The sequence below is a fragment of the Mustela erminea genome, chromosome 7, assembly GCF_009829155.1.
Source record: "Mustela erminea isolate mMusErm1 chromosome 7, mMusErm1.Pri, whole genome shotgun sequence".
Taxonomy (NCBI): Eukaryota; Metazoa; Chordata; class Mammalia; order Carnivora; family Mustelidae; genus Mustela; species Mustela erminea.
This window is the reverse complement of record NC_045620.1, coordinates 56248015-56269818: the sequence shown is the minus strand read 5'-3', so window position 1 is coordinate 56269818 and position 21804 is coordinate 56248015. Positions and strand designations below refer to the sequence as shown.

At 50.2% G+C, this 21804-nt stretch overlaps 1 protein-coding gene across 6 annotated transcripts in view; it reads right to left on the bottom strand.

Moving 5' to 3' along the window:
* Nucleotides 1-214: 214 nt before the first annotated feature.
* Nucleotides 215-21804, bottom strand: part of FHL2 (four and a half LIM domains 2) — a 67822-nt gene continuing 46232 nt past the window's right edge. For all 6 annotated transcript variants that reach the window (XM_032351681.1, XM_032351682.1, XM_032351683.1 and 3 more), the window contains 4 exons: nucleotides 14491-14665; nucleotides 7572-7741; nucleotides 5166-5352; nucleotides 215-882 (listed from right to left, as the gene is read on the bottom strand). In XM_032351681.1, coding sequence (XP_032207572.1) covers nucleotides 731-882; nucleotides 5166-5352; nucleotides 7572-7741; nucleotides 14491-14665 — 684 coding nt within the window. In that variant the 3' untranslated portion in view covers nucleotides 215-730. The remainder of the gene's footprint in view (nucleotides 883-5165; nucleotides 5353-7571; nucleotides 7742-14490; nucleotides 14666-21804) is intronic.

Here is a 21804-nt window from a genome sequence, read left to right as displayed (position 1 = left end):
GCATCCAATGCAGAACATTAAATTCTGAGAGAGACAAAGTTTGGGAGAAAGGAGCAAAGAGAAGGGAGCCTGGAAGAGGTTGTGGTGCTGACTAAAGGTTTTCTTTGAAATGAAAGGTGTGATGGATCTCCATGAATGCTGCCCCAGCCTGTCTGAATTTGTACTTCATACGGTGATCAGTGGAACATACAATAACGTGCCTTATACTGCAATGTTCAGAACTTCGATGTTTAATCATTATTTCACGCACTGTGTGTGGCCAAGGATTTTGTTCTTTATTAACTTTTTCTTAACTTTATTGTAAGCTATACGATCTTGCTCTAGGTCTTACATGACAGGAAGCTACACATTGTAAATGCCCACTCTTCAATATCTCATGTAGTTAGGGAAACTCAAGTTCGTGATGTGTTAATTGCACTTAAAAATTAAATACATAGTGAAAGAAAGGTACATGTATAAAGATGTCATTCAAAAGGATTTTTACACTTGGAATTGCCCTGCTTGATTATGAAAATTCAACATCATCTTCCCATCACAGGTTTACAGAAGGGTTTCCTCCTTCCCTGGGACTGAGCTAGTACAAAGGATTAAAGGGTTTAAACAAATGTGAATATCACTGAGAAGCACAAGAGGAAAGTTTCAGCATGGCCGGTGGAGACCAGACACAACACTGCCTGGTGGAGAATGAGAGTGTCTAAATCCGTGCGTGTCACAAGCAGCCGTGTGGGCTTCAGATATCTTTCCCGCAGTCAGGGCACAGGATGTCATCTCTTTCTGTGAGGAAGCCTCGCCCCACCAGTGAGAGGGAGCACTTCTTACAGTTAAAACAGTCGTTATGCCACTGCCGTTCCTCAAAGGAGATGTACTTTGTGCCACCAAGTCCTGTTAACAGAGAAGAAAGAACACCAGGGTGGAAAAAGAAAGGGGCCATGGCTGGGGAGAACCAGGCCTCCGGGACCAACGAAGGAATTCTGGTTTGAGCCATTTCAAAGCTGGACTGTGTAGTCTGGAGAGTGTGAGTTTCTAATGGCTGGCAATCCACAGGTCAATCAGACACCCAGTGGAGCTCGTACTATGAGCTGGAACAGATACACAAACCAGCTCCAAAACGACATGATCAGAGCTCTAATTATGGAGGGACGATTGTGTCTGTCTGTCTGTTCCACCAGAATGAAACTCTAGGAGATCTGGAGCTGGTCTCTCTTATTTCTTCCCTGGGTGCCTCATGTCTGGTACTCAATTATTTTGTGATTTCATGAATGAAGTGCTGAAGGGACGTTAGAGGTAAATACGCATTTTCTCTGGCATGGCCAGGAAAGGCCTCACTAAAGAAATGGCATGTGGATGTGGGGGGTGGCCATTCTTGAAGAGTGAATATCATGAGACAGACCACAAAGTATGAACATAAGTGTGAGAGGGGGAAGGTGGGCCGCTAGGGTGGGTGGGAGCGCATTCTGGTGTGTGGGCAATAGAGAGGACCAGCTTATTATATTTTAAACAAGAGATGTAATAACTCGGTTCGGTGCTTGATTCTTGTTTGATGGCGAATTCTCATCAAATGCTTAAGGTACACCGGCCGCCTATTACCACATGGTTGCTTGGTCCCGCCCCTGAGCCACCTGAAATCAACTGGAATCAAATACCCAGGGTTATTAGGAGTTGTGATCCGTTCCACTGAACTCTGGATCATGAATTCCAATTACAAAGAGTTCTTTCCAGAAATAATGGTTCAATCTGCCACAGTAAAAAGAAAGCAACTGCCTTGACTGCTCCATTTATAAGGGCTTGAAGTCTCAGGCTAGCCTGAAAAGTCTGTAATGCACCAAACAGGTAGTTCCTTTTGTAACAGAGCTGGCTAGGTTGACGTGGGGCTTTCAGTCTTTCACCCAGGGGAGACCTGCAAGCTAGCCACCCCCCCCCCCCCACTCCCCGGCTAGTTAGAAACTGCTTCAGTTCAAGTTCAGTGCTCCTTCCAGTGTCACCCTAGCCCTGTGGCTGGTGGGGTTTGCACTAGCACAGCTTTTCGACTTTCTTTTCCCACAGCTTGAAAATCAGAAGTACCCTCAATATTCACAGTTACTAAAACACTGACTGCCTTTACGCATCCTGGACCCCTAAGGGCTGTGGTCTCATAGCTTTTGCGCTGGGCCTGCAGTGGCACCAAACCTGTGATTAAGGTCCATGGGTCTCAAACTTCCCGCAGATCTGAATCACTTGGGAAGCTTTTCAGGCTTCAACTATCACCCAGGTCATAGCCCCTGCCAATTAAATCGTGACCCAGGCAGCAGTCATTTTTCTAAGCTCCCCAAGGTGTTTTGAATATGTAGCCAAGTCTGAAAACAAGAGGTTTTCGGCAACACTTGATTTAGCGGCAGGGACTGCAGAACAGTTGAAAGGTCATTTTTGTTTTTTGTTTTCTCAGCACTGAGCAAACTGAAAAGCCAAGAAGCAGCTGGGATGCCCCAGCATTTCCGCCATTCCATGTCTCTCCTTTGTCTCACCTCTGACTGAGTCCTGCTACACTGGAGATCTGGGGCCAGGAGGAGCCCTGGCAGGGACAGGACGAAGAAGGATGTTAGTGGGAGGTGCTGTGCCGGGTGCCGTCCCGGGGGATAGCCTCCTTTTAGAAACGCCACTGTTTCCTTGATATAACAATCAATGGGGCAAGTCACAGAAATGAGAATCAAAAAACAGCCCAAGGAGGAAGAATGCTCCTAAAGGGGAGAGGCATACACAGTCAACTATTGTCATTTGAGGTTTATGGCCAATGGCCCCAGAACTCCAGCCTGAACAGAGCTCATCTAACAGGTGCATTTTCTCCGTAAGGCACCTTACAACCTGCCTGTGCTTAGGAACACAGACGGCCTGTCCGCACTGCCCCTTGGGAGCCACTTTCAGCAGCGAAACTGCCAACAAAAAGCACAAAAATGGGGGCACCTGGGTGGCTCAGTGGTTTAAGCCTCTGCCTTCGGCTCAGGTCATGGTCTCAGGGTCATGGGATCGAGCCCCGCATCGGGCTCTCTGCTCGGCGGGGAGCCTGCTTCTCCCTCTCTCTCTGCCTGCCTCTCTGCCTGCTTGTGATCTCTCTCTCTCTCTCTCATCAAATAAATAAATAAAATCTTTAAAAAAAAAAAAAGGCGCAAAAATGCAAACAACGTGGCAATAAATAGTCCGTGAATAGGACCCTTGGTTATAAAATGAGAATCGAAATGAGGAGGCAGAGTGTCCCCTCACCTCACCTCCGCCGGAAGCATTATGTGTCAGACGACTCAAAATGTTTTGCCATTCTGTGGGTGTCTGGGAATGACCACGAAAGCAAATTGAGTGCTGATTTTGAAGTTACAAATAAATGTTAGTGAGTAGGCGAATTTGCAGGTCTGGACTCTGAGTAACGAAGACTGTATTTGTGTGTGGATTTTGCATCACTGTGCACAGAATGCGGGAAAGTAGAACTTCAGATTTACTTAAAAAATCATTTAAATTGTTGCTGAAGAGAAAATGCTAAGTAAGGATCTATTAAAAATCCAATCTAAAGTCACAATCTCATATAATTGTTTAGGGATTTGGCTACAAGTATATTTTAACTGCAATTTCAAAATTCCTCTGTAGGCTCCAGAACACTAATCTCTGAGTTCCAGAGAAGTAACTTTCCTCTTTTGGAGGAAAGTGTCCATTGTTTTCCTTGTGTTGTTTTCTTTCTTCTTCTTTTAAAATTTTTTTTAGTGCTACCATGGGACTAACACGTATCTGATACTTTACATGTATAAGTGCTTTTATCTAAATTACACTGCTTTATAAGGTTTAATTTTATAAACATTTACTTTCATAGGCATTACCATGAAAACAGCATATGTTAGGGGACTGCATTTCTTCCCCCTGAACGATTCCAGTCTGGTATGTAAATGGCTGGAATCAGGTTAACGGAAAAATTTAAATGCTGTGCTTCTTTTCTTTGTATTTTAATTCCTTATGGAAATACGAGCTCTGGATTACCCAGGAAAGGATAATTTTAGGGCTTCCTGCATCAGGGGCATTGGCTGAGGTGAGTGCGCTCAATTCTAGACCCCAGGAAAAAGAAAGTCGGGGACAAGCACACACGGGCTGTAAAATGTCTGTGTGACCACACAGCGGCGCCACACAGAGATTCCAGGCTGTGAGGCTTAGATGACACGTGTCCGCCGCCTGCCATGGACAGGGATCGCAGTCACCTGAAAGTGGCAGAGCTGGGAATCCCAGAACGCTGTGCCCTCACAGAATTCTCTTTCCCTCTGGCCCAGTCATGGGTTTGTGTGGTGGTGCGTGGTGCACGTTTACAGGGCTGGAGTCTGGCCAGCCGTCGGCCCTCCACGCTCGATTTCTCGGCAAGTCCAATAGTTTGGTGCAACTCCGGTCTGCAACCGGACTGCAACCAACAGGCTTTGGGCTCTCGGTCGGCCCCAGCCTTTGGGGGATAAGAAAGAACCGCCTAGAATCTTGTCCTCTGCCCTCATGTAGCTATGGCCTTGTGGTCGACAAGTCCCTCTAAGATGCCAAGGAGCACCTTTATTATCCTTTTTTTTTTTTTTTTAAAAGATTTACTCATTGATTTTGAGAGCAAAGAGAGAAAGGGGGCACAAGTGGGAGAGAGAATCTCAAGCAGACTCCGCACCCCGGGGGGGGGGGGTGGAACCCCACATGGGGCTTGATCTCACCACCATGAGATCGCCAAACCAAAGAGCCGAAAGCAGGAGTCGGCGCCCCTAGGAAGCCGCTTTAGAAACGCAGCCTCGCGGCTCAGCCTGGAAATGCCAGTTGCTGGTGCTCACCCGCGGGCCGCATGCGCACAGACCGCGGTTTTGGAAAAAACCCAGCCGAGGGCAGAAACAAGACCCCTTGAGAACAGGCCACGTGGTTTCCAGGGACCCGCTGAGCTAGAAGGGCCGCGCTATGTGCTGGCGGCTGTCCCCGCCCCTGTCACAAGGTCCGGCGAGCGCGGCCGCAGGAACACCGGCTCCGTCCGGGAACCTGAGGGAGGCCCCCGAGTCTCAGTCTCGGAGGAGAGGCAAAGTCTGGGGCCGCAGTCGTGCCCCTGGTCCAACCCTGGCGGTGGCCCGGTGGGGAAGGGCTGCTGCCTCGCGCGCGCCCAGCGGGAACCCTCGCCCGGGAGCCCGAGTCGGGACACTCACCGCTGATGGGGTGGGTGCAGCCGGCACACTTCTTGGCGTACAGGTCGCAGAAGCAGCTCAGGCAGTAGGGGAACTCCTCGCGGGACGTGAAGCGCTGGCCCGACAGCGGCTTCTTGCACGCGGTGCACACGAAGCACTCCCGATGCCACGGCTGCTCCCGGTATGTGACGCCCCCGGTGGTGATGGGCTGGAGGAGGCAGGGAAGCCACGGTCAGCGTTCCAGGGCCCCCCGGGGAGGGGTGGTTCTGGGTGGCGCGAGAGCCCCCTCCTGAACCCGACGGGTGTGTGAGGGGAAAAGGCACGGAGACATGGCACGGCCACCCCTAGTGCGCACAGAAGGTGCGGGAAGGTGCGGGGAGGAGCGCGGACAGCGAGGGATTGAACCGCGAGGGACCTTTCTGCGCCTGCGCGCACTTCTGCTAAGCACAGAGTGGGACTGCCTGGTGCTTTTCCTCTTATAATTTCCTAGCATTTTCTTTACTCTAGATTACTGTATTGCAAGGAGACAGTACAGGATACACAGAACCTACCACATACGCGAGCATTATTTATGCCATGAGCGAGGCTTCTCGTCAATCGCCCGCTCTTACTGATTTTCTTAAAAGATTTTATGTATTTAACAGAGCAAGCAAGCACAAGCAGGCAGAGCAGCAGAGGGAGAGGCAAAAGCCAGGCCCCATGCGGGCTCAAGCCCAGCTCCCTGGGATCATGACCGGAGCTGAAGGCAGTCACTTAACCAACTGAGCCACCAAGGCGCCCCAACAGCCTGCTCTTAGTAGGTAAGCTTTCTGGGAGTCCAAAATTCGATGTGGATTTTCAACTGTGCAGGGGGCTTGGTACCCCTGGCCCCCCTGTTGTTCAAGGATTGACTGTATAAAGTCCCTTATATTTTATAGACATGATTTCCATTTTACAGGTGAGTAAACTGAGACCCAGAGAAATGCAGGGACTTGCCTAAGAATTCATAGCTAAAGACAAAGCAGGTGCCAGGGTTCAGGACTCTTTCTGTCCTATATTCTTTTCATTAAACTATAAAGTAATAATGATCATCCTACAAATATCCCCCTTGGATCAGAATGTATGCAAAATAAATTCGGCTGCAAAGTATCTGCTGGATACAGAGGGCAGGTATAATAAGAGGTTTGCTCTGCCTGGCACACGCCCTTGTCTTCCTTGTGTCTGGATTCCACGTCCCCCGGCTAGCTCAGACCTGCTCCTGGGTGTTACTGTCTCATAGCTTCTCTTCCTAAACACCAGCCTGGCTCCCACTCCCAGTTAGTTCAGATCATGCCCGTATACACTCTGCTGACTCTGTTCTCCTCCAAGGCACACTTGTCGATAAGCATTTGAATGTTGCCATTGGACTGCATTTCCCCCCAGACCCTAGTAGCCCCGAGGGCCTCCGTCCCTTAGCGGGTAATGGATGTGTCTGGCATGAAGGCTTTCTTGCGTCCCGATGAACACACACAAGGCCATGCTTCTCAGAGGATGCGCTACCTTCACTTCTGCGGCCAAACAAGGCAGCCATAAGGTTGGCAGGAGCACAGTGGAAGAAAAGCAAATGACATGAACTTTCCTTGGCTCTTGACGACAACAGGCAGACCAAACAGAGAGGGAGTGAGAGGAGAAGAGGCTTGCTGACATAAACACAGCAGGTTTGTCGAAGGAGGCAGGGATACACAGTAGATAAACAGCATAATCTTAGCGCAGGAACTGGGAGGAGGGGAATTTAAGATTGTAGTTAGCGTACCACTCTGCCCTTTGAAGAGGTGCAGGCAGGACGGGCACTGACGCCCTGCTGACCCTCGCGTGGCACAGCAGCCAGAGGCCAGGCTGGGCCCCCACAGGCCCAACAGCAGAGTCTGTAATAGGGCCCGAGCCAAATAGTGTGCAATCGCTCTATAGTGGGCTCCTTTTCCCTCGGTAACCCAACAGCCAAGACAGGAGGGCGCCAGAGTGAGGGGGCAAGTGTGCAGCCAGCAACCTGGGCCCTGTCCATGGGCACAGCCTCCCTTTGCTCCTCACGTCCCTCCCTCCCTCCCCGGAGTTTTCCTGTTCACTGATGGGAGTACAGGGTAATGGGACCGCTTTGGGATAATAAGTTTTCCTCGCCTTTAATGTGTGTCATAAACAGGAACAAATACTTGGCAATGTTCTAGAAGGAGGGAGGGACACGGAATTTTATCTCTGATCGCGTTGTAGGAAGAAGGCCTGGAGTGGGGGGTCCGTCCGGGGGTAAATGCACATGCACACAAGAGAATTTTGGGATGGGGGGCCAGCCCGGCAAGACTCCTGTGCCCTTCAGGTACCACAGGTGTCGTCACTTGGGGGAAGGAGGGCTGAAGCCAAGGGCTGTGGAGGCAAATGGACTGGAATGGACAAGGTCCAAGGGAGGATGAGAGATACCTTTTGGCACTGAACGCACTGCAAGGCGTACTGTTTCTCATAGCACGGCACGCAGAAGTTCTGGTTGTCCTTTGGGATGAAGCTCTTGGTGCCGATGGGCTGCTGGCAGCGGCGGCAGACGAAACAGGTCTCATGCCAGCTGCTGTCTTTGTACTCCATCTTGCGGGTACCTGTCATGAGAGTTGGGAAGAAGCAGCAAAGGGCAGAGCTGACGACACGGCTGGCTCGGAGTACCTGCTGTCCGCGTTGAGAACCTGCCCACGGGCTAGTTTGGTGACCCCAGCAAGTCACTTTAGCTCTCAAAGGCTCGCCTCGAAATGGGCCTGTTTTGGAGAGGGCAGGGACTCTGTGTTTCTGGGTTCGCCGCTGTACACCCAACTTCCAGAACAATCTCTGTGCGTACTCAGTATGTAATTTGTCCCAAAGGAGGTTAGGAACATGAAGTAGAAAAAGTATCTGTCTCTGTCTCTCCGGACTGCAAAACAGAGAATTCTGGCAGGGCTCAGACTGTCTGGACAGAGTGGGAATTCCAGAGCTCAGTGGCCCATTAAGGAATACTCTTCTGTTTTGCAGTGGGATGGAAATCGGTGGCGCGTACATGAACCTGGAGTCTCAAGCCGGAGTCCGCGAGGAGTCTCCATGGCACTCACTTCCTGTGACCTGCCGTGGAAACCAAGCCGAGATGTGTTGTAGCTCTACCATTAAAAGTGATGACTGAGTGCTATCATTAAAAGCCACATGTGGGGCACCTGGGGTGGCTCAGTCTGTTAAGCGTCTGCCTTCATCTCCGGTCCTGATCCCAGGCTCCTGGGATTGAGTCCCCGTGTCGGGCTCCCTGCTCAGCAGAGAGTTTGCTTCTCCCTCTCCCTCTGCCCCTCCCCTTGCTTGCGTGTTATCTCTTTCTCAAATAAATACATTCTTAAAAAAATAAATAAAATCCACATGTGACACTCAGACATCCCATTTAGAAATTTTCTGATCTGATCTTGTGACATCGCATTTCCTTTCGAGTAACTTATCATTTGATATGTTTACGTGATTTCTTCAAGGAGCTCAGGAAGTCCTAGAGAACCGGAAATGCTGTTTGGCTCACCCCATCCCCCACCACAAAGCCGGAGTCACAGTATTCAGTATTTGTTAATGTTTTTCCATACTTTTTCAAGAGAATAAAAGTATGTGTATTTACAGAAAGAAATGGTTCAAGACAGGTTGGTGTGCAAACCCCCTTTGCATGCAACACAAGGCAAGTTTGCAGGGAAAGGAGGGTAAGGACTGAAAAAAAAACCCCAAATTCTCCAAATACTTGAGTGGGCTCCGGGCCGGCCACCCGGCCTGCGGCCCATGCACAGTCTGCACTACCTCCTGTTACAATCAGGGTTTTCCTGGGGCACAGCCTCATCTGTTCCCTTACTTCAATTGTCTGCAGCTGCTTTCACACTACAGTGGCAGAATGGGTCATTGGGACAGAAACCATGGCCCTTGAGACCCCAAATATTTGTCTGGTTCTTTCTGGAAACATGTTAGCCAACCCTGGGCTCACTGCAAGTCTGGGGCTGAGGCATGTAGGATGCAATGGTTAGACGTCACAGTGGGATCAGGCCAAGGGGGAGTGAGGGTACGAGCAGGAGCCCCGGCTTCGAACCAGGGCTGCCTGGCATAACGCAGGCAGCCAAAGAGTCTAGAAACGCGCCAAACTTTAGCTTAAGTCCAAAGATGATATATATGGTCAAAATGATGGGCTTAAGGGCTGAATTTTGTCTGCTTGCAAGGTTGACAAAGAGCTGTCCATCTCTTGAAAAATTAGGATATGTGCAGAGAATCGTTGCAAGATTATTTATTCGCTGTCACTTTCGGGTCACTTTCTCCGCTTCCTGTACTTCCAAGCCAGGGCATTTGGGCACCATCTTCTGTAAAGTACGTACAATACTCAGGTGTGTGCAGGTGCCAGAAGCTAGGGACGGGGGGGGGCATACATGGTCAGGGAGGCACATAATAGTTTTCAAAGCTGCAGAGTCCAGTCGTGGGGTGATGAGTCCTGACACAAGGAGAATTACACTGAGCAACGGAATGTCACGTAAAAATAGTGGAAGATTGGTGATTTAAACCTAGAATGATTTTCTTTGTCTCCAGGGGGTTATCTTCCCATGTGTATTTTTGCCCCTTGCTCTCTTACTCTCCCACCTTCCCCTGATAAAGCAGCTTAAAAACCAAAGGATCTTGTCAATGAACAGAGGGCAACTGTATGCTCACTGAAGACGGCAAGCAAGACCGCGTGAGTTCGTTCTTGGCTTGTTGAGGAATAATGGTCTTTTATTATCACCAGTCAGGAGCCCTGGGGAGCGGGAGGGGGGTGAGGGGCGGCACTTGTAGCCCTTTTGGGTGGTTTCCAGCAGCCTCCAGACACCTGTCGAGTTTATTGTACAACACAGCCAGCAGGGGGCAGCAAAGGTCCTTCTAACAGACCTTGCCACTTCTCAGGCAGAAGGGAGTACAGGGTCCTGTGGTGTCTTTTTTCTGTTTCGAACAAGTGAGGAAAAGGGTGAGTTCCTGTGAGTCTGCTCAGAGGAAGTAGAGGCTCGTTTAGTAGCGGAGAAGCCCGGGAGCCTCAACCCTATGGCTTGTGGCGGTTTCTAGGTTCCTGGCTACTTCTGGGGGCTTTGGTCAGGTTTGAGTTTGTCAGTCAGCACAGACCTCTTGTTTTGTTTTACTTAAATTCATTGCCATAGCCAAGCCGACGACCTGCGTGCCCATGCATCATGATTTCCTGGTAGCACTTCCAAAAATCAGACCAAAGAAAAGTAGCACATGCTATGATTCAGCACATTTTTTTCCTTTTCTTTTTCTTTCTTTTCTTTCCCATCCCTTCCTGCTCCATTCCCCGGTCCCACCCTCCCCTGTCCTTCCCTGCCCTGCCCAGCTTCTCTCTGTCTCAATCTGTTTCACCAGGCATCTACACACTCTGCCTTTGGTGCTGAGCCCATGTCCTCTGCCAGAGGGCCCTCCCTTTTGAGACTTCTCCATTGGTCGAAGAAACCCAGCTCATCCTCTAAGACTGGTCCAATGTGACCTCCCCAGGGTCCTATGTGACCTCCCCAGGGTCCCTTCCCGACCCTGCCCTGGGCCCATGCCTCCATCATGGCGGGTACAAGACGGGCTTCTCTAGTCAAGTCTCAGTGAGGGGCAACGACTGGTGAAAAGTCACAGCCAGGAACAGGAAGGTTGAAACCCCAACCTGTCAGTTTCTAGGTTTTCCCTGAGAAATGGTTCAGGGAAGGAGCGCCACAGTGAGGGGGGAGCCTGGACAGACACCACAGGACAAGAAAATGGCATCTGTAGGACTGCTTTTGAATTTAATGTGACGCAGACCAGCAGGAGTGGGGGTGGGGAAACCAAGACGCCCCCAGCTCCCAAGTGGTTGTGCTCAGTGAGCTACTGCTCAGCAAAGAGGGACCCCCCCCTTCCTGCCTGTGTCCAACTCGCTCGGACTACACGAAGATGTTGAACAGGACATGATGCCAACACTGCTGTTCTGTCCTCCACCTAGGGAGGCCCTGAGCACCCCATTCCGTGAAGGTTTATCCTGGGTGTCCTGTTACCCCACCTTGTGAATGAACCACCATTCACACCCGCCAGCTCCTGGCCCACCTTCTCTTATCTAGTTGAGAAGGTGGCTCGAAGCTCTGAGACCAGAGTCCTGGACAAGGTCCTAATCCTGGCTGGGCCACTGACAGTAGCCCAGGGGTCCGCCCCTGAACTTTCTGGTTTCTTCACTGCCGAGACAAGACAGGTGAACTTTAAGGTCCATTAAGCGTAAAACTGTCAATGCTCTTACAATTTTGTGGTGTGTGATTTAGCTGCTTCTGGTGACAAGTGCCTGAGCTTGTGGGGGGGGCAGGGGGCTTCAGTTCTCCATGGTGAACTATCCAAACAGTAAGCTCCCTCAGGTGTCTGAAGGGTCCCGGGCCAGCCCCACAGGTGCAGGTGTCAGGGATATTCGTGACCTCCCACTGCCTCCCAGAGCTCTAGTGCAGTGGGACCCTGTCCCCACCTGGTCCTCCAGGTCTGCCAGTGAGAGAAAGGGAGGCAGATAAGAGGGAAGGGTTCCTTGCCAAAGGCCAGTGCACTGCTGAGGGGGAGCAAATGGGCGAGCAAGCAAAACCAAACAAAAGGCAAACAGTGAGCTAAGAGCCCGCTGTTGGGGAGCAGAAGTCTCTGGCAGCCGGGGACCCAGGGAGGTGTGGAAGGGCATGGAGAGAGTCCGCTGTGAAGCAGAATGGAGACTCCCCTGGGCTCTTGTGATAACTCCATAAAGATTTACTTTGCTTTTAATTAATTTTGTGGTTCTCACCATGTCGGGACCACTCTGTCTCTGTGGGTGACTCCCTGTGGGGCAGGACCAGGGCCCAGCCCAGCTTTCGTTTCCATTTCACAGCCCCCACGCTGGGCCCTTGTCCCACACCCGGCCCTTGTCCCACACCTGCTGTGCTGAGAGGCCTTGGTCTGGGGGGGGGGGGGGGGGCGGGGTTTGTTCCTTGCAGTAGCGTGGAGTCAGTTATCTTTAAGATATATTCGGCAGCAAAATGTAGGGCCATGAGAAACCATCTTACTGAAGCCTAATTTTGCCCTTGCCTTTTTGAAATGTATTCTTTCTTATCCAACTTATCTCCCTAAAATAATACTTACTGCACGTCAGTCTCTCACTCAAAAACCCTTTGGCATCTCTTCACTGCCAAACACCAAGCAAACGAAAAATCAAAGGAAAATTCAGGGCCATGGCAAGCAGGCTTCCGCTAAAGAGTTTGGCTCTAAATGACCAGGGAAACCCTAATTCCTGTCGCACGTTGGCGTGAACCCAGCTACTGAGTGAAATACTGTGACTCCGCTGGCTGCCAGGGTTATAAAAAATCAACATTCAATCTGTTGATGCAACCAGGTCAAAACCCTCAACCCCAGCTCCTCTGACACATCTCATCACGACATGCACGAATACGGTGAATTTTTTTAAAAATCACTCCTAAGGGACCTCTGTGTTTACTTCTATTTATTAAGGTACAGACTTCAAGCCCTTTTTCTTTTTCTTAATTTATTTTTTTTTAAGGTTTATTTATTTATTTTAGAGAGAAAGAGATTGAGAGAGCAGGCACAGAGCGAGAGAGTGCATGCGCTCGCACGGGGAGGGGCAGAGGGAGAGGGAAAGAGAAACTCCCGCAGACTTCCCGTTGAGCTTGGAGCCTGATGCAGGGCTCAACCCCACAACCCGAGACCATGACCTGAGCCCAAACCAAGAAATGGACATTAAACCGACCGATAAAATCAGGTGTCTCTGATTTTATTTTCTGAGAGAGAGAGAGAGAGTGTACACATGCATGAGTCGGGGAGGAGGGCGGAGGACAAGGGAGAAAGAGAACCTTATGGGGCTCGATCTCATCACCTTGAGATCATGACCTGAGCCCAAATCAAGGGTCAGATGCTCAGTCGACTGAGCCACTCAGGAGCTTCCAGACCTCAACTCCTTTAAAACAACACTTGAAAGCTTCACGTGTTTGATACCCCTTTTAAAAAAAAAACCTCAACCAACAAACCAAACCTCAAGGTCTTAAGTGATTGTTGTTGAAACGAGTTAAGCTTGTGAATAGGACAAATCATCAGATACCCTGAACACCACGACAGGCGATAAATTAAGGAAATTCCCTTTCGAAATCACAAGCCTAAATCATGTACACTCTCTAATTTACTCCTTAGACCACGTTTTTTTATTTTTAAACCTGCTTCATCAGATTGAACACACTATTACTGTGGGTTTGATTTCTTCCTACATCCGCCCTTAATTCCAGACGTCCCTGGGATGAAGGATGCTTCCCCGCTGCATCCTCAGGGACGGTCCTGTGAGTGGGCACCCCTTGCTCCACCCCTGGGCGAGCTGGCTGGAACTTCTCAGCAGGGGAAGGCTGGGCCTGACCAGTGTCCCTCCTGCTCCCATGATCCTGATATGGGAGAAGCTCGGCCGGCGCCCGCCAACCAGAGGACTCAGGGCCGCATCTCTCCAAGCCCTCCATTTACTCACAGCAGGCTGGGTCCCCGGCCACCTGACTGGACTCCAGGGGCCTCGCCAATGCTTCATGAGACTCTGCCTACGGCGAGGGCCACATCTCTGGCAGACGTGTGCTGCACAGCGTTTTCTCCTGGGTCCCTGGGATTCTCTGGTAAGGATGCCAGCTTAAAAACGTCCCACGTGGGCCAGAGACTAAAAAATTACCTATAACTCAGACTGAAACGCAAGTCTGTATTTTTGTTTTCTGACTCCGGCAAATCTCCCCTCTGGTAGCATTTACTGGTCACGCAGACGACAGAGACCATGGGTTGTCCGTGGCCTGTAAGCCAGGTGTAGCCATCATGCCTCCCTCTCACCTGCCCACCGTCCACATCTCAGTCCCTTCTCTGGGTGGTTAGTCTCCTTGCCCTCATTTTTGGATGTGCCTGTCAAGACTTTTTGCTGCCATATTTAAAAATTCTATATGCTTTCAATCACCCAGTTTTTTTTAAAATGAAAGCTTCCTCTCTCCCACAGAACAGAACCAGCCAACTTCGCCCAAGAAACAAAGGACACCATGCCATCCTCCCCCGTAATAGCCAATCTCCTTATTACTTGTTTAACACTTGACCCCGCTGTGGTCAAGTCTGCATGCGTGCAGAATGAACATCTGTCTAGCACACGGAGCCCAGGAGGACGGGGGATGGGGTGAGCCGCCTGGGCTCACTACTCCGCGACTGCCCAGCTCCCAGCCCAGTGCCAGGCATGCAGCGGGGCCCAGTAGCTCTTTGCTGAAATAGCCCAGCGAGGACGAATTCAGCAAGTGGAAGGGAAGAAAAGAGTAAGCATGCACTGTGGCACCGTGAGGAAGGAGGGCGCTTTCCTGACCTGGCATGATGGTCTTCTTGCATTCCTGGCACTTGGAGGAGTACTCGTGGGAGTAGCAGTCCGTGCACAGCAGCTGGTCCTCCTTGGCAGCGAAGGGCTTGTCCACCAGTGAGCTCTTGCACCGAAAGCACTGGAAACAGGCCTCATGCCAGTGTCGGTCCTTGTAGGACAAGTCCTGTAGACCCAGAGCATGTGACACAGTGAGAGAGTGGGGGAGGGGGTCGCAGATGCTCTGCTTGACCCACAGCCCCGGCGAGTCCTACACATCTCGGGGCAGAGAGGGAGCAGAGAGGGGCCGAGGCCCATGGGCATGCCTGGACTGTGACCTTGCTTGTGAATCGTGGAGGGCTGGGCTTTCCTCTGGCTGCATTTTGGAACGACCATTGAGATGTGGGGAGGTGTGTATCTATGTGTCAGAAAGATGTGTTTTCCAGAAACACATGGGTTTCCCTGAGGTGTGGTCTGTAAGAAAGAGGAGCACAGAACATGCGATTCATTACTGCTTCTCATTGGCAAAACTGGCGAGAGAGAAACAGAGCACAGGGCTTAGCTCAGAAGGAACTCAGCAAAACCAAGTGTGAGAGCAGAATCCCAGGGACACCGGGCAGGACAGAGAAAGAACTGCGAGGGCAGGGACAGGACCCTGGCTTCAGATGGAGGAAGGGGATCAGAAGAGACTTCTGGTACACCAGCTGAGTGTGTCTGGCCCATGGACAGCAGGGAGGCGGGCGGAGGGGCCAGAGGGGGACTTTCAGATAGAGACAGAGCATGAACACAGCAGAGAGGCCAGAGAGACGGGTCCTTGACAGAGGTGTGGTCAGGCTGGAGGGACAGCCCAAGGCCCAGCAGGGGAATTCAAGCCCAGACTAGGGCCGGAGGGTCCTTATAATTCTGTACAGAGATTAAAATGGTCCTGAAGGCAGCAGAGGGGATGAACTGTTTAAATGGGAGGAGGGAAATCACCCTGTGCCTGACTGGTTATTTTGACAAATGAAACAAAGTATAAACTGCTATAATTTGAGTTAGAGACTATATAGGCAAACTCATTATAAACCAGGAAGCCTGAATTTTTCCAGGAAGAAATCATTATTTTTCTCTTTCTGGGACACCAGTCAGGGATACTCATTGCCAGGCTGTGAGTTTGGGCACTTTGCAGCCCTGCAAGGTAAGTATTATTTTGGAAGCTCAGAGGAGCTCAGTGACAGGCACACAGTCACTCATGGGCATGTAGCTGAGCCAAGCAAGGTTCAAGTTCACGTCCCTTTGATTCAGAAGCTATTGGCAGTGCGCTACTCAGGTAAACTCCTGGTTGAACGTGTGTTCGACCTTTCAAAAACCGCACCCTTGATGAGATCTATACATATCCACTGAAAACATTCAGAAATAATGCCACATTTTGTATGTAATGAATGCAGCTCAGCATTGCCTTTGTTGAGACTCTGAATAAAGTCAAACAAGCCACTAACTCCTTGTGAGGTAGGAACGGGAGTCAGCCTCCTGTGAGAAGAGTTGGGAGGTTTTGATCGTTATCATTGTGATACTGCTGAACTACGGAATAAAGGCATTTTAACATTTTTTTGTTACAGAAGACGGTACTGGCAGTTTCTCAAAAAATTAAAAATAGGATTACCATATGATCCAGCAATTCCACATCTGGGCATTTGCATAAAGAATCAGACCTGTATCCATAGTAGCATTATTCGCCGTCACCAAAGAAGAGGAAGCAACCCAAATGTCCATCAAGGGATGCACGGATAAGAAAAAGGTGGTACGTACCCACAAGGGAGTATTATTCAGCCCCCCAAAGGAGAGGAAATTCTGATGTGCAGGAAGCCTGAGGACATTAGGCTCAGTAAACTAAGCCAGAAGCAAGAGGACAAATGCTCTAGGAGGACACTCATATGGTGGGAGCCAGAGGCTGGGGGACAGGGTCAGAGAAGTAGTGTTTCCTGGGGACAGAGTTTCAAAAGCAAGGTGAAGACACCAGGAGGTTGGCCACAGGACAACATGAATACGTGTGGCACTACTGTCCTGCGCTCTTCAGAAGGGCGAAGTTGATATGTTTCAGGTTATGTGTATTTCACCACAATTAAATAAATAGGTTTGACTATTATGCAGCAGGTGGGAAAGCCTTTGCCGATGTTAGGTGGTTTCCCTCTGTGCAGACCAGACATCTCGGAAGGATGGCCCCTGTGGAAAAGCTGCTAGCATTTTCCATGCTGTGACTCGCCCACCGCCTGGCTGAGTGGAGAAGCCTAGAAATGACTCGAGGGCTGAGGGGAGACAGTCCTGGGCCCAGCCCTGCGTGTGGGCTCTGCCAAGGACATCGGCATCGACAGACAGCGGCTACACAACATATTAGTGAAACAAGAAGGAAAGGAAATACGGGTTCAAGGAAACTAGCCTTCCTAGGCTCATCTTCAAAAAAATGGAGAGAGGAAACTCAGTGGGCAATATGGCGACAGCAAAGCCACCAGATGTCACCACAGTCTCCACCCTGCTCAGCCAGGCCCCAGATGGAAGGAAAGAGTCGCCGAGGGTCGGCAGTGTGCATGGACAGTCGTGGAGAAGCTTGTCTCAACGCTCCCATGGGTGAGAAGCACGGCAGAAACCCATTTTTCCTCCAGCGAACCCGAGCACATGGCAGCTACAGGTAAACGGATGGGTTGACAGTCATGAGACACTAAAACGTGCTCCTTTCCACGCGGGGGACCAGCCACATGGCTTCTTTAGACCTCAGGCATCAGTGCAAGACTTCTGGTGCCCAAGTCATCACACATCGGCGCTCTGGCCCATGCCGGGCCTGGCCTCAGAAGGCTCGTCGCCTCCTCTCCAGCTGACGGGCCACCTGCTCTGTGAGCTGCCCCAGCCGGGACGGGGCGGCGGGGGGGATGTCACACACCGCCCCGAGTGAGCACGCTGCCACCGCCAGCCTGTGTCCACACCGTTTCAAAATCCTGCATGGAAACCCTTATCTAACTTGTTATGCTATCAGGTTTCCCTGTAGTTCTCCTTGGGCTCTCGGCTTGGGCTCTCTTTGGAAGTCAAAGCTAAACTAATGAACTCAGGTCACAGCTTCCTCTTGGACTCACTTCTTAAGAAAGCCCACAATACATAGGAAGTGAGAAAAGACTTTATGGCAAGAGGAATGTAACTCAACACTGCCGGCTTGGCTTTCTAAGGGCACGCTGAGGTTTCTAGCCAAGACAACATTCTCTTCTGACTCTTGGCGTGGGGCAGGATTTTAGCTATAGGGGTCCCCAGAGCTGAGAGGTGGGCTGGCAACTACCTCCCAAAGACCCGGACCACTTCTGTGTGCCTGGCCCTGAGCTTCACATCACACTAAATTCTTCCCTCGAAGTCTTGGTACCCGAAGGCCCGTCTCCTTTCCTGTGTGCGCAGCTTCAAAGAGACAGTTTTGGTTCTTAGGACCGACCTAGTCCATCTTGCTTAATTCTGATACGTATGGAGTACGTTGTGCAGTCCCCAAGGACACGGTTTTGATGCTGGTGGTACAAGGTTAAGAAATATAGACTCACTGACTTTGAACCTCAAAATGTCCTAGAAATATCGTGGTTCTAAAGTCCTCTAGAAAGAGTGAAGGAGAAGGAAAGACAGAGTAAAAGAGAACAAAAGAGAGAAAGAGAAAGAAAGAAGGATAGATCTTTTACACATCCCAGAAAACATACCAAGGCTAATTATGTGCTCATGGAAATGTCATAAATTGCAGTAAAATGTTGATAAACAATGTAAGATTAGGCCCAAACACTTCCTTTGTGATTTCATTATTTTTCCACGTTGGAAACATTCCTAATATGGGAAGCGCTCCTTGGTTCTGAACTTGCCCTCTCGGAGACTGCAGCTGAACCCGCGGGAGGGCCTGGCAGGACCCTAGCGCCCTCAACTGGCTCTAGGGGGCCCCAGGCAGCACAGTGGCCCTCCCTGAGGATGGTGCTGGCGCCACCCCTCCTGGGCTGGGGGGCAGTTCAGAGGCAGATTTCCCAAATCCACCCCTTCTCAAATCCACGCGATTTCACTTGATAGATGGATTTTCAGAGCCCTTCACGCTCTGCAGTTTGAACAGGTGTCCTATGCTTTGAGACCACCAGGGTGTCATGTTTTCAACCGAACGTTCCTTCAATTACTTAAGAACAAAGGTCCCGAAGAACAGACGGTGGCAGAAAGGACAGCACTCGCTGTGCGGAACCCCATTTCAGGTGTCCCAACCGTGGTAACTCACTTAATTCCCGCCACAGTCACAAAGCACGCAACCCCGTTTTCGGAAGTGGGAAAAGAGGCAACATAAATGTCTCCACACCTCAGCTGGTGGACGGTGAGCCCAGGCACATGTGGCTCGAGTCCCCCCTTGGGAGGGGTAGGTGTTGCTGCTGAGTGTGGGGTGCCTTTGGGGGTGTGCCTCCCTGGTACCCCTTTGGTTTTTCAGGGCCTGAGCGGTCCTTCTGCGTGACCCACCTGGTCAGCCTTTTTCCCAGTTCTGAGGATCCTGCTTCCTTCACTTCCCTCTAGAAACAGATTGGTCTCTTATGGGAGGAAATCCAAATACATAGACATATTTTCAGGGCTCACTACAAACTCTGCGGACAAATTACATGGAAACTCTACAAAGATGATTCATTCACTAAGCACTTAAAAATCACCTCAACAAATAAAAAAGTGCTGGATGTGGGAGTTGGACAGTGAGGACGTGTCTGGAACATGTCTGGAAGAGTATCCCTTCCCACATCGGTGGGCGGGGGAGGCCTGCGTCCTGCTCCAGGGCAGGACGAACAGGTGTTTCCAATCAGACCTCATGCTTCCTACACTGGCTGTGGTCAGGAGCCTTCTAGAAGTACAGCACAGACAGCTAGATTTCCCGTGGAGGAGTAAGAGTCCCCTCTCAGTGCCCTGGCTGTTTTCTGCCCAAGGAACCCAGAGATTCTCTGATCCTTGAGAACTTTATAGACATCCACTGAGAAACTTATAGTTTGGTGGGGGGGGGCGTGTGTCAAATTGAGTATCCATTCGATGTTTCCCATGTAATGATGCAAAAGCTGGAAAGTATGTTCTGGAAACACACTGAGCTGGCCATGTATCCCAGAGTTTGTTCAAGTCCCTGATTTGTGAAGCTCACAGTACGGGCAGCCCTCTCTGAGTTATGGGCCCCCCATACATGGTCCTTAGTTTCTCAACTTTTTTAAAGCCCAGAACATAAGTAGACCCATCCAAAAATATCTGTCATCAGACCAATTTTTTTTTTCTTTTGCTCGTATCTACAAATGTCCAAGAAAAATTTAAGGAACAGGGTAATGTTAGAGGAGCATGAAATTTTATTTGCATGACCTGTTCTCACCTTTTCCACTGGTCCTAAAATGAATGATTTTTTCACTTTGAGAGCACATTTCCTCAGAGTTACTAAATAGAAATAGCAAATACAACAGAGTGAGTGTGCAGAAACGTTTTCAAACCTATGTGAGCTAACTACCAAAATGGGTCCTAAAGTCCCATCTATATAACATAAAAGTCTCTCGATGCCGGCAAACTGAGCCTGATTCCCATCGGCATGCCAAGATTTCAAATCTCTACGCATGCGTGTATCCTTCAGAAGAGGAGCTGAGCAGGGATCCTGGTGCCTCTGCTGTTTTCAGCCACGGGAAGGGCCAACAGATCTGACAGCTCCATGGCCCCATGGAGGCCCCTCCTGCCAGGACTTTCGGCTTTGCTTCCTGACATAACAGGAATGTTTTGCCTATCCTTGCTTCCTCCCCAAAGTCAACAACATCATTACTTCTGAAAGTCAAGCAAACCATCCCAAATATTCAAGAGCTCCAAAGAGCCAAGTCAAGAAAGCATCTCTTTTCCTTCCATAGTTCAGAAAACCACAAGGCATAACTCCATGTATAGTAACCGTGCATCAGGGTTGAAAAGTTCAGCACGATTAACGCCTGGCTTTGCAACAGTCTTGTTGATTTTGGCCCGGCTCACGGGATTCTTGTTTATCTGCTCATCAAGTGTGTGTTGAAGGGTAACTAGTTTTCAGGGTCTTTGCACTAAATCGTATTGGAAAAATGAGAAGGGACTGCTGCTTTGTTTTTACTTCAGCCGCTGGTCAAGGATGACTACCCCAAATATCCAAATCGTGTCCTCTAAACCAGCCTCATTCTTTGACCAAATTATATTTGAGCCTCTCACCTACTTAAGACCATTCCAGGTTAAATTTTTATAAGGGATCATTTCTCCCCCCCTCTGTCTCTCAGTTCTTCCTCCAACCGGACATTTTTATTGATGTTCCCATAATGCAAACAGATCAAGAGACAGGGCGAGGCTTCCAGGGGGTGTGTGTGGAGGGAACATGCTGCAGAAAGAATAGGGAAGCAGTCCGATGGCGTTTATGAGATCATCAGCTGCTATTCAGAGTGCTGAGGCTCCTATCCAGAATGTAACAACCCCATCACGCTGGCACCTGTTTTATCTGCCTTTCCTAATGGGGAAGATGGGCACAGAGGGGTCAAGTAATCAGCACAGGCTCACACAGCTAGTGAGACACAGAGCTGGGACTGAATGGGGCAGTTTGGGGTCGGAACACTTATGCCTGGCCTCATAAATAAAGAAACAGGCACCAAGAGCCTTCGAAGAACCCATGGGGGAGAGCGAATCATTTATCAAACAATGCTAGAGACAGGACGGTACCTCCTTTTTAGACAAGCAAGATCAGCCTCCTCTTGTTCAGGGGGCCCTGTCTCTGCACCTTCTGAAGTTTAGGCAAGCCTGCTGCCACTCGGTTTCTTTTAGCCAGGCCGCCCCTATTCCACAGCCAAAAGTTCCGTGGCTGCAGCCTGGTTGCTGGTGGCCCGCTCTGCAGAGGCTTTGTTTCTGCTTAGGGCAAAGGCTTCCCTCCATGCAGGATGGAAGTCATTGCCCAGCCATCACCACATACCCAGCAGCACAAAAGGGACTGTACTGCCTTCTGCTTCCCGCCTTTCCTGGGAATGATGTGATAGAGGAAAGAAATGTCACACCCGTGCAGGTGAAGATGTTGGAGAACTTAGCAACATGGGTGAACCTCTAGGGGGATTTCTGGGTGGTCCGGGTTGGAATAAGAAGTGCTGAGAAGCACGGGCCAGGGTCCTCAGCACTCAGCCCCGGCCAATCAGCGTGAATGACCCGTGGCCTCCACTGACCCTGTTGATGTCATCCACAGTGGGAAAGCTGGTCATCATCCCTTGGGCATGAGCTTTTCCCCTTGAAAAAGAAACACTACCAATCCTGATCTTCTCCCAATGAGAAGAAAAGAGCCCCTCAGGTTCCAGTGAAGTT